Source organism: Diplotaxodon limnothrissa, linkage group LG1 (assembly GCF_057381915.1).
Source record: "Diplotaxodon limnothrissa isolate DT_005_m linkage group LG1, D_limnothrissa_male_GT1.1, whole genome shotgun sequence".
NCBI lineage: Eukaryota > Metazoa > Chordata > Actinopteri > Cichliformes > Cichlidae > Diplotaxodon > Diplotaxodon limnothrissa.
In genome coordinates this window covers 17,275,187-17,287,421 of record NC_140596.1, presented here as the reverse complement: position 1 = coordinate 17,287,421, position 12,235 = coordinate 17,275,187, and the positions used below count along the sequence as shown (strand labels likewise).

The 12,235-nt window shown below is 39.9% G+C and overlaps 1 protein-coding gene across 1 annotated transcript; it reads left to right on the top strand.

Moving 5' to 3' along the window:
* Positions 1-5,811: 5,811 nt before the first annotated feature.
* wt1b (WT1 transcription factor b) lies at positions 5,812-11,935 on the top strand. The gene is made up of 9 exons (XM_085353944.1): positions 5,812-6,229; positions 7,425-7,547; positions 8,266-8,365; positions 9,602-9,682; positions 10,175-10,280; positions 10,363-10,510; positions 10,607-10,696; positions 11,341-11,433; positions 11,567-11,935. Exons 1-9 carry the CDS (start codon positions 5,812-5,814, stop codon positions 11,686-11,688), a joined length of 1,281 nt encoding a protein of 426 aa, XP_085210070.1. The 3' UTR covers positions 11,689-11,935.
* Positions 11,936-12,235: the final 300 nt, after the last annotated feature.

The following is a 12,235-nucleotide window of genomic DNA, read 5'->3' as shown; positions in this document are numbered from 1 at the left end:
CTGAGAAAATTGCAGCAAATCAGTATTTCCTTACAACCATGTGTCAGAGTTCACGGTCTCATTTTGTGCTGATTGCAGTAACTTGTATATTTTCCCATCACTGTTCGCATATCTCATAGTTATCCTGTAAACATTTCCTCACCTACCTTCAGAATGAGCCTCGAGGGTATGACAACAGTCTCTAACCGCTACAGATATCTTAAAATGTTTTCTGATGACTGTGTAAGCCTCAGCCACAGCTGCTAGGGTGCGACCGCGTGGAAGAGGTTGTGAATTACTGTAAAGAACCGATAAAGACTGACCTTGATCTTGACACACACCCATCTGCTAGGATGAGACATCACTGAGGAAAACTTACTAGTGCGGCACTGACATATGAAATGAGTGTAAAATAATAATTTACACTTTCCTCAGAATTAAAAGTTGGTTTCTTAACTTCTATAAATAATAATAATAATAATAATTATTATTATTCTCATTTCAGATTGCGGGTTAATGATGATGATGATGCGTCGTATGCTTATGCTTGTACTTATACATTCCCATAAAGTGACACAAACCACTCTTAACAGAATTTTAACCTTCTGAGTCACAGATATGTCCCAGAGTGAGATGTAGGTCATGTAGTCATCTTATGGCCAGATGTTTTAATCAATGCTTTATGCAAGGTCAGGATCATTATCTTTGGTGGCTTGCACAAGGCTCATTTACCTTTTTGAAAGTAGAGATTACAAATACAAACATGTGAATAAAGTGCCTTTATTTATAGTTGTTCTTTAACAGATCACCAAGAGTAGCAACAAAACAATTCAAACTCTTCTTGTCGTTGGATATCATTAAAAATGTTTTTTTTTTTCTTTCTGTGCCTTAATGCTTCATTGTCCCACAACTCGTAAAGAAAATGCAGACTAACATGTTGTAATGAACAAGAGTGCTGACATTTGTTGCTGTTCATTAATCACACGCATACCACCCTGTTTCTTGTTGGTGGATGACGTGTTATTATGCTGCTGAAAATAGCTACAAGCTAAAAACTGCAGTGCTCAATTTGCTTATTGTTTCATTTCGTTTTACAATTAATTCATGTATTTGTGTCTTTACTAGTGGAGTCGTGTAATGAGAAAAAAACTAGTGTTAATGATCTGTGTAATTTATTGACTTTATTGAGATTAATAAAGCTTTCAGAAATGCATTTTAAAGACATTCTTTTTTTGAAAGCATTTATCTTGGTTGAGTTTTGTTAGATATACTTGTTAAGCTGCTTATTAATGCAAATATCTAATGAGCCAACCACATGGCAGCAACTCAATCATTTAAGCATGTGCCGTGGTCAAGATGACCTGTTAAAGTTCAAACTGGGCATCAGAATGAGGAAAAAAAGTCATTTAAGTGTGGTGCTGTTGTTGCTGACAGATGTGCTGGTCTGAGTACTTGAGAAACTGCTGATCTACTGGAATTTTCTGCACACCAATGTCCAGGGTTTAAAGAGAATGTTCCAAAAAAGAGAAAATATCCATTTAGCAATACTTCTCCGGCAAACATACCATGCTGATGAGCGAGAGGTCAGAGAAGTATGGCCAGACTGCTTCGAGCTGATAGATAAGCAACGGTGACTCAAATAACCACTTGTTACAACCAAGATAGGAAGAAAAGACGGGCTACAGCAGCAGAAAACAACATCGGCTGCTACTCCTGTTAGCTAAGAACGCTAAACTCACACTAAACTGAGGTTGCATTTCAAGCTGATTCACCAAAACTGGACAACAGAGGTTTGTAAAAACGTTGCCTTGTCTACAAAATTTGTGCTCTTACATTCTGATGGTAGGGTCAGAATTTGGCGTGGGCAACATGAAAGTATGGCTGCATCCTGTTTTGTATCTGCAATTAAGGCTATTGTAGGTGGTGTTTTCTTGAGACATTTCAGGCCACTTAGTACCAACCTAGCATCATTTAAACATCTGAGTATTGTTGCTGCCCATGCCTATCCCTTTATCCCTGACAGTGTACAGTGAATCATACAATGCTCTCATAAAGCTCAGATCATCTGAAACTGGTTTCTTGAGTTTGAAAATGAGTTCACTGTACTCAAATGACTTCCACAGTCACCAGATCTGAGTCTAATAAAGCACCTTTCGGATGTGGTGGAATGAGAGATTTGCATCGTGGATGTGCAGCTGACAAATCTGCAGCAACTGTCATGTGAATATGGACCAAGATTGCTGAAGAATGTTTCCAACACTTTGTTGAATCCATGCCACGAAGAATTTAGGCAGTTCTGGTGGAAAAAGGGGGGCTGAGCCCCTATTGTAACTATCAAGGTGTACCTGAAAAAGTGGGAAGTGAGTGGATTTCCTTTTTGCATTTCACAGAGGCTCACCTACTGAAGCTTTTCAAATGAATAAAAATGGCCAATAAGAAGAAACCAGTGGGTGTTTAAAACATCACTGGACAAGTGTTGAGGCTGACACGTGACCTGTAGAACTGCACATTCTCCCGCAGACCTTTCTTCTCTGTTTCTTATCTCCAGTCTGATATACCACGCTTTGAAGAGTGCTTGGAGTTGATATGGGCTAATTAAAACAAGTGTACAAGCTTTATAAAACATAGCTTGGTGTTCTCTTTAAGAAGAAAAAAGTAATTTGAGGTAAGGAACAAACAGTTCCATGTGTACCCTTCCTGTTTAACAGAAACCAGCATATTTAGAAATAAGCAGGGATTTGGGTTTTTCTGTGCCACTCTCAGCACATCAAACTAACACCTGCTGCTCTTTGGCATTTCTCTGCTGCTGTTAAATGCTATAACAAAGCTACTGCACTTCTGATTACTAATATTTCAAAAATGTTAATAAATCATTTTAAATCAGCAGTGCTCTTGTTTTGAAAAAACAGAAACTGCCTTGTAACCTATGATCAGATCCAATAGCTTGAACGCAGATGTTTATTTAAATGGAAAAAGTAATTTATTTTGCATCTGTCCTGCCAGGTCAAATATCTCTGTAGTTTATCATGCATCTCTCTGGCTTCTCAAATTCCCCCTTAGTCATCGTGCTGTAGAAAGTTCCAGTCTTGTGTATTTCTTGTTAGGGGTCAGAGGCAGTATTGACCATTTCCTTTCTACTGCACAGTAATGTTGTTTTAAACCCTGAGTTAACCATAGATCGATCTGAAGAATGGGTGTATTTGGGGACTGCCATTCGTCATAAGGCTTGAAAGGGTTGTTTTCTCCCGACCCTGTCACCTTTGATGAATTCCCATTAAAGGCTCCACTCTGGAAGGCACAGCCAGCATTTGCCTTGGCTCAGACACACTGCATTTCCTCCTCTTTCTCTTTCTAAGTTTGACAAGATACTTTTAATTGTTCCACAACCTTTTGTCCATAAAGGACATCATTTTAGTTTCTGTTTGTTTGTGATGGGCGGACCACACAAGGTTTTTAAAAACTGCATTGGGAGAAATTAATTTTCTTCGCTTCTATTTTCAAATCTGCGATGTGGACATCCTCTAAATGTCAGCGTGTTCCTCAGGGATGTGGGGCTGCCTTTGCACTTGTTTATTTCCAAGAATAGAGCAAGTAGGAAAACTCTTAATCTTCTCCATGTCCGCAAACCACCCAGATGAATCTGTGCTTTAAATTTTAAGGGCATTGTAAGGTTATGACCACTGTAATGGATTTCATCAGATACGGTCAATAAATTCCTGGAATATTTCAGAAAGCAGCAATTCAAAGTTCTTACCATGAGTACTGAAAGACGCATCACTGTAATTTTGCAACAATGACTGACAATTGTCTCTGTAACGCTACTTCAGCAGTTTGTCGGGTTATTTCATCACTCAAAGCAGCTTGTCACCTCTTTCCTTCACTGTTTCCTTCTCTTTCTGTTTCCCATTTCAAAAGTAACTAACCCACCACTTATTTTTAAGTTGATTCTGGGGTCAATAACATTTCTTGAATTACATTGGAGAAAGTGATGAAAGAAACTGGTTAACACTCTTACCATGTCTCACACTAATTCACCGATGGACAATTTATCCACAGTATTGTGGTCTGAATCGTAAAGTTATCCAATTTGGCATCGGTTCAGAGTTAAAGTAATTGGAAGTGACAGACTACTTAAGACTTTTTGCTCTCATTCATGTCCCCAGGAGGAAAAGAACAAACATTATACACAGAGTATGAGCATATTACCGACACACTCTGGGCTACAAGAGAAATAGTACATTTTGTGTTTTAGATCCCAGTTTTCTCAGTCGATAGGCATGGTGAGGACAGACAGTTTTTGCACATAATCCATGTTTCAAGATTTCTAACATGAACCTCATTAATCCAATACCAAATCACATTTTTTATACATTTTAAACAAATGCTAAAAATGATACAAGCACTTTTTTTTTAGCTTGATGATTACCATGGTCTTATCTCGGGCCAGCTATGATTGATTGTTTCACTGCACTGCTTATAGCACATATTGTGATTCTTTTAAGCTTTTAAAGAAAAGAAGGAGGAACCCGAGTGCTGATCGCACAAATACTGTAATGTTAAAAGATCCAAAGCAGCTGTCTTGGTTTTTATAGGCATATTGAAGTTACTGCATTCCTGTGCAGTTCCTCTGAGTTAAGCTAGAGTTAAGGTCAAAACCCAATCTTTAACATGCTCATACACACACACACACACACACACACACACACACACACACACACACACACACACACACACCCTCTCTTCTAATAAATAATTATCCCTCAGTGTGATGTGGCTTTGGTCCAAGGCCCTGGAGTTTATGTGAGCTGCTTTTAGTAAAAAACAGTACCATATCCAAAATGGAAACATTCCGGCCACATTTTATGCATTTTTGTTTTTACCATTTTTACATTTTGAGCAATTACTGTTTCACCTGTAATTTTTATTCAGTCTAGTGCAGTGTTTTTGCAAGCAGCTGTCTTGCTGCTCGCTAAACTGTTGCTTCATCCAGTAAGTATAAATTTTGAAAGTGTATATTTCTGAAAACAAATGAGTCAGAGTCATAGGAGTCCAGAACGATAAGCATTTGTAAGAACAGCTCAGGTCACTAGTGCACTGACTAACATTTTCATTTTGCTGTTTTTGAACACATGTTTGAAAACATTTTTTATTTTCAAATTGTAGTTGCTCAGGTTTCTAGTTTGTTCTGCATCCTGAACACTGGACATGTAACACTGACTCCCTCTTTCATGCACATGTACGTGCAATCGATGAGAAACGCTTAAACTTGAACAAAGAAGGAAGAACAACACCCTCTAATCTAAATGTGACATTAGTTAGAATCTACTCAGAAGTGCAGTCTGTAAAAACAATAAAAAGATTTGCAGTCTCAGCTGGCTGGGGAAAAGCAAGGGAGTCATCCTCTTCTCATCCTCTCTTGCTCCTCCCCTTCTTCACTGAGTTATTCAGTATTTGAGCCTTCAAGAGAATAAGGAAAGCCAGACATTATAGAGACAGAGGAACAAGGAACTGTTTATCTCACAGGCTCCCACTTCAAATCCACGGCAGGTACCCAGGGAGCCTGAAATTTGGCATCCAGATTTTGTTCAACAGTCAGTTATTTTCATTATTCACTTTCTCACAAAAGATTGGAAACATGGCTCCTCTAGCGCATTGTGACCACTGATGTCTGTTTCTGCAGAAGTATTTCCTCCATGCTTCTTGTTTCTTCAGATATTGTTTTTGTTATGCGCTTAAGAGTTCATTAATGTTACTGTGATTTCTTAGTTGTACCTTCTTTTGGAATACGATCACTACTTTTTTGGACTGGATTTTCTTGAATCTCCTTCGCTAATGTTGACCGAACCGTGTGGAACCATGTCACTGGGCTCAGATGTTCGCGATCTGACCCTTTTACAACCTGCGCCTCCTGTGCCATCCTTACCAGGAGCTGGTGGCGGCTGTGGGATGTCTGTTGGCGGGGGCCCGTGGACCCAGATGCTGGACCTCCACCCTGGCTCTCCATACAGCTCCCTGCCCTCCCACCATTCCCTCATCAAGCAGGAGCCTGGCTGGGGCACCGCTGATCCGATAGAGGACCCTCACTGTGGACTTGGGGCCTTCACAGTGCATTTCACTGGCCAATTTACAGGCTCGGGCCCCTGTCGGACCGGGGCCTTTGGAGAACCACCTTCAAACCAGCCAAGAATGTTTCCCAATGGAACCTACCTGCCCAGCTGTGTGGACAGCCCTCCTACACCTAGGAATCAGGGTAAGCATTCTTACTGCTAATCCCTTCTGTGATACCATTAGTCAATAAAATGTTTTTTTAGAGACAGCATCATTCTATACTGCCATTAAATGTGCTCTTGATGTTTAAGAGTGTTGTCAGTAATGTTGTGTCTGAGCAGCATGTCATGTTCTTTACTAGGTCATTTCAAATCACAACAAATCCTTTGGCATCATCATTATTATTACCTCTCAGTTTTGGGTTTAATTAACACAGTATTGCATGTATACATAAAAAGTGTAAGTATAAAAAATAAAAATTGAGTCCTTTGACTTCAGCTGCTGTTTGAGCAACTTTTTATACAAAACAGAAGATTAGTTTGGTTCTTATCTGGAATCATAATTAAAAATGAAACTACATAAATTTTGTTTCAATGTTTCTGTACAGGAGATAAGACACATCTGCCACTGTCATAAACAATTCTTGCATTTGCTATCTGCTGGGGTACATTTAACCTACATGTTTGCCTGCTGCTTTCAGAGGAAGTGTGCATGTGAGACTTCTTTGCCCAGCGCAAAGTAGTTTTTGATGAAGTGATAAAACAGAGTGGTTTTCTGCAAGTGGCATGAATCAGGGAGTTTGTGAGTCATTTTTCTTAGAAATTTACTGACATCCCTTTTGGGCCTGACGCTGGGTATCACAAACTGTCCATACTGCGTTTGTAAAATAGACATCACATTCACTTTCCTTGTGATTGTACAATTCTTGTGTGCTACAGCAGAATACATCAAAATAGTTTTCGTTACATGTTTCTTTCCCCGTCAAATAACTAAAATGATACTCTTTAAAATTTTCTCTCCCCTTCTATTTTTTTTTTTTTTACAAAGCATATGCTACAGTAGCTCACATCAGTCCATCTGTGGTGTGTCTGCCAAATTTCTTTTTCCACCTGCCATAAATAATGCAACCACAAAGCCAAAGATAGATGGGGGGAAAAAGAATATGTTACAAGGAAAGAGGATTTAGTAGTGCGATGAATGTCTCCCTGCGGTAAGCCTGCCAGGGACTAAGAGCTACTATCAAGGGGATATAGATAACTGACCAGATACTGAAGACTTTGCAAGCTTCAGAATGTTGCAGTGATGTTTGAGATGATGATCTAATGACTCGAGCAGGCAAATAGGCTCATTTTATTTCCATCACCTCTCTTTTTTGTTGTTTTTGTTTTTTCTCTCAGGTTACGGAGCAGTCGGTTTAGACAGCAATCCCAGTTACGGTCACACGCCGTCTCACCACACTCCTCAGCTCTCCAGCCTGTCATTCAAACACGAGGAGACACTGTCACCGCCAAACAGCATAGGTAACTCTTTACGCCCCGGCGCCTTTTCATTTGATCTGCAGACTGGAAGGCTGTCGTGTCACAGCAAGGTTATATAAGTAACCCATCATTTTTCATATCACAACAGAACCGCTATTATCCATTTCCCTTCATCTCTCCCCATCTCTGTCTGCACACATATTCATATACGCAGACATACATAAACACACTCTCCCTCTTGCTCTTCAAGCATACAAAAGGTTAATGATTCTGGAAATTATAACTTGAGGAAATGGCTTTATGCGACTCTGTTGGAATGTCAAAAACTGTCTAGGGACCAATATACTATCTGAACCTGAAAAGGACCAGTGGTTCTCAACGACCTGTTCTCCATTCTGTTTTTTTTTCTCTCTTGCCGTTCATGTGTCTTTGAAATGAACTCATATTTGTTTTACAAATAAATTTAGTGTGTCTGGAAAAATGATTCAATATAATATCAATGGTTTAGAAGCATTTATATCGCAAGTGGAACAGTGATGTATTGTATGTAATATATAGTTTTAACCAAAAACCACTAAAATTAACAATGTGTTCAGTGTTTTCTGTTTTTTTCTATGTATTTCACAGTTTCATGATCTTTTCTAGACTCCCAGCTTTTCATTTAAAAAAAGCATATTATTTTAAAATCTGAAAATGAAATTGTTGTAAACACTGCATCCATATTTTAAACCAGCCTTTGTATTTTTTTCATTTGATTTAGTTGACCAGCAATTTCCAGCGCCTAATCCTATGTTCAGCTGCCATAATCCTTCAGACTCTTGTCCGAGCAGCCAAGCGCTGCTGCTGCGAAATTACAACAGGTACAATAATTTATCCCTGTATGAGTTTGTTTTTGCTTTATTTCCCCTTTTTTCTGGTCCTCAGTCATCAGTTCATGTCAGATTCTTTCCACTGACACCATATGCAGCTTGCTCACTTGCTGGTAATTTTTAGAAGTGTGAACTCTCCCTGATCCCACATTAAGCCCCGTGTTTGCCTCTACAGCGTCTGGGTTGTGAATCCTAATTTGTTCTGAGGTTAAGTGCTGCCCACTGGTGCTCAGCAGGCCAAAACAAACACTTAAGTGATCTACTGCTGATGTGTCTCAGTCCACCCTCAGGAAAAATGAGGAGAAAAGTAAAAAGGAGAAATGTTAAGTGAAAGTGAGAGTTGCAGAGAAGCTGCCACTGAAAATCTGCTTATTTGAATCTGTAGATGTGTTTCTCACTTGTTTTCCTTTGGATGGAAAACATCTCAAAGGGTAAATTAGGATGAAATTCTTCAAATGCCGCCCCGCGATGTTGTTGAAGAAAAGGAACATGTACAACTCAAATACTAGGACGGCAGCTGATAAGAACGGGGAAGACTGCACTGTTGTTAGAGCTATTGCATGAACTGGAAACCCTCAAACAAACACGCACACGAGTGCACGCGCTCATACACATGGTGTACATATGTCAGATATCAGTGAGTCTTTGCACAATTTTACTTAGTTCAGAACTGATTAGTGAGCCATCGCAATCCTTCCCTCAAGGACTTCTGAAGGAATGTGGTCCAGAATTCCCCTGAAAGTCTTTCCCGCCATTAATGATACCGAGGACAGAGTGATGTCATCCACGGGTCCAGGGTGTACTAGGCACAGAGGCTCTCACCCCCACAATGAGTGCACAATCCCATCTTCAAGTGTGCGAGTTTGTGTGCTGTGTTTGTGTGTGTCTGTGTGAAGTAGTGTGATCTGCCAAGGTAAAGAATGGCTCAGTGCCTGTGTCTTTTAATGAGGCCAGTGAGGAGTGTGGTGGGTGGACAGCATGTGTTAATAAGTGAACCATTTGGACTTCCCCTGAATGAAACATCTTCATTTTATGTACAAGGGAAGAAAACTGTCAGGAGGAATTCAGAGTAAATCTTGTCTGTGATTATTAATTTCAAGGTTATTTCCAAAAAGTAACCAAATAATAAATTTAAAAAAGCCTATAAATTACTTTCCCCGCTTTCCTAACTCTGCTGTAAGTGCAGTGTTAACCCTGTTAATGCCGTATGCTGTATGTTTTACTCAGTGATAACCTGTACCAAATGGCATCTCAGCTGGAGTGTGTAACATGGAACCAAATGAACTCCTTGGCATCATCTATGAAGAGGTGAGACTTTGTCGCTTTTTATTTTCAACACCATATGGTGCAGTTTTTAGTCTTCACTGGTGCTTTGTTTATGTGCAGTCTTTCACTTCTAATGCATGTTCTAAATGCTGAGTTGAGTATTTGAAGGTTTTCTGGTTTAGGCTACTATAAAGTCATTCAAACTTTTAAAAAGGAAGAAAAAAGAAGGAAACAGAAAGAAGGGGCCATTTGTGCTAAAGAATGTGAGACGAAGCTTTCCTTGCTCAAAAAATTAAAAAAAAGTCTCAGATGAAGTTTATGTAGGATCCCGTCACCTAAATTTACAAGCTGAGTGAGAAAATATATCTTCAGGGCCCTGGATATATTGTTAGAGGCAGGCATGTTTAAGGGTTGTTTGGAAGAGAAGAGGAGAAAGGCTTTTGTTCAAGTTGGAAATCACTCAGGAAACATGGCATTTATGTCCTAAATACTCCACTGTTATAATTAACTTGTAACTTTGTTCCTGCCTACCAGCGGCCATCCAACCAGCTATGACAGTGACCCCATAGCCCCACCTCCACCCATGCTTGTCAGCACCCAGTACCACATACACACCCACGGTGTCTTCAGAGGACTTCAGGTTAGTCAGGTTTGGTCACACATATGAACAAAGACAGAAAGTGAACTTCCTCAGTGTAAATCCTTCTCCTTTCTTCTTAAAGGATGTCAGACGGGTATCTGGTATCACTTCCCCTGCTGCGAAGACTTCAGAGGCCAGTGAGAAGAGACCGTTTGTGTGCGCTTATCCCGGCTGCAGCAAGAGATACTTCAAACTGTCCCATCTGCAGATGCATGGCCGCAAACACACAGGTGGAGGCTGTTTAGAACATTTGTACTCATTTGTCCTGCCCACTTTGAAATGTGACGACTTTAGGCTTCGATGATGACGGCTGGTTTGTATTGCAGGAGAGAAACCATACCAGTGTGATTTCACAGACTGTGGACGCAGATTCTCTCGCTCGGACCAGTTAAAGAGACACCAGCGCAGACACACAGGTAGAGTGGTGTTAAGCTAGTATATCTAATCCCTCATTCCACTATAGATAGGTACATCAGGTTTCCTTTTTGGACAATACATTTAAAAAGTAATTACTTAAAGGATTTTGAATTTCCTGGTAGTGTGGAGGAGGCAGTTTTGAATGAATAATGAATATTTTTTGAAGCGAGAAATGAGTCATTGTAATTAGTGTTTCATTATTTATAAAATCCTGGCTGCTGCCTTAATTCGCCTTTTAACTCTTTTTTCTTAAACCTTCTTACTGCTTTCTAAAAATATAGCGGCCATCATTATTGCTTCAAGACCCCGTAATGCATGAAACTATATCATTCAATCCAGGAACACAACAAAATAAATATTTAGAAATTAATTCACTACGAGAAACAAATAATTTTTCTATGTATTGTGATTTTGTATTTATTTAATTGATAATACTGAATGCTGCATAACCAGAGTGATCAATTATAATCCATGAATGCTAGAATTCCCATATCTAGAATGAATCTAGAGTAAATTTGATCACATTTTCTTAATAGCAATTTTTAACCACTTAATCTTACACTTAACTTCTGACCCTCTTCTTACCGTTTCCACACTCATTCATGTTTCTGACGGTGCAACAACAACCGTCATCTCTGCGTAGGAGTGAAGCCCTTTCAGTGTGAGACGTGTCAGAGAAAGTTTTCACGGTCAGATCATCTTAAGACACACACTCGGACTCATACAGGTAAAACAAGTGCGTATACCTTTATTTTCTACTTCTCCATTCGAATTGATTTACACACAATAAGTGCCTTCACTGAATTCACTCTAAAGCAATGCTTTCTCCTGTTTTCCCCCTTTTTTTTTGCGTGTCCCCTCCTTGTCAGGTGAGAAGCCCTTTACATGCCGCTGGTCCAACTGTCAGAAGAAGTTTGCCCGCTCTGACGAGCTGGTGCGCCACCACAGCATGCACCAGAGGAACCTGACCAAGCTGCAGCCTGCCATCTGAGCAGCAAGAGGAGGAGGAGGAGGACAAAGAGGAATGTGACAGTATGTTGTGCCAGCTAGTAGAAAAAGATGCCTGGATCCTGGTCAGCGGTTATGGTGCTTTGCCAGACTTACCGAAGTGGCGAGCGCAGCTGACGCCTGCGTCAACGTCAAGACTCACAGATGATCCCCAAGGTCGTCAAGATGCACTTCAACCACTACTAGCAATAAAAGTGCCATTTTGAGAGGGTATAATGCCACAGTAACGCTGAGCCAAGATTTTTGTTTTTAACTTCATGAGATGAGGAAAATGTTGACATACTATTTTGAATATTTTACAACACATGCACTGGCTTCTTCTTTTGTTTTTAAAATGGTCTCACCTCTTCAATATGTTGGACATTGTAAACTGGATTTAGAGCAATAAGAACAACTCCTCAGTGTTTGTCTGTTAAGTTGAACACAGAGAATCTTCGGTTGTGGGAATGTCGACATCTTTATCTTCCTAAAGTGTACATTGACTGCCCAGATTGCTTTGTATATACTTCATGTGGTGCATTTGCTCACAA

What these genes read in the sequence shown, in the direction of transcription:
- wt1b (XM_085353944.1), top strand. Translation starts at nt 5,812, where the DNA reads ATGTTGACCGAACCGTGTGGAACCATGTCACTGGGCTCAGATGTTCGC. An exon ending in GTGTCTTCAGAGGACTTCAG is followed by an intron (nt 10,281 to 10,362) that starts GTTAGTCAGGTT and finishes TTCTTCTTAAAG; the next exon opens with GATGTCAGACGGGTATCTGG. An exon ending in GACTCATACAGGTAAAACAA is followed by an intron (nt 11,434 to 11,566) that starts GTGCGTATACCT and finishes CCTCCTTGTCAG; the next exon opens with GTGAGAAGCCCTTTACATGC.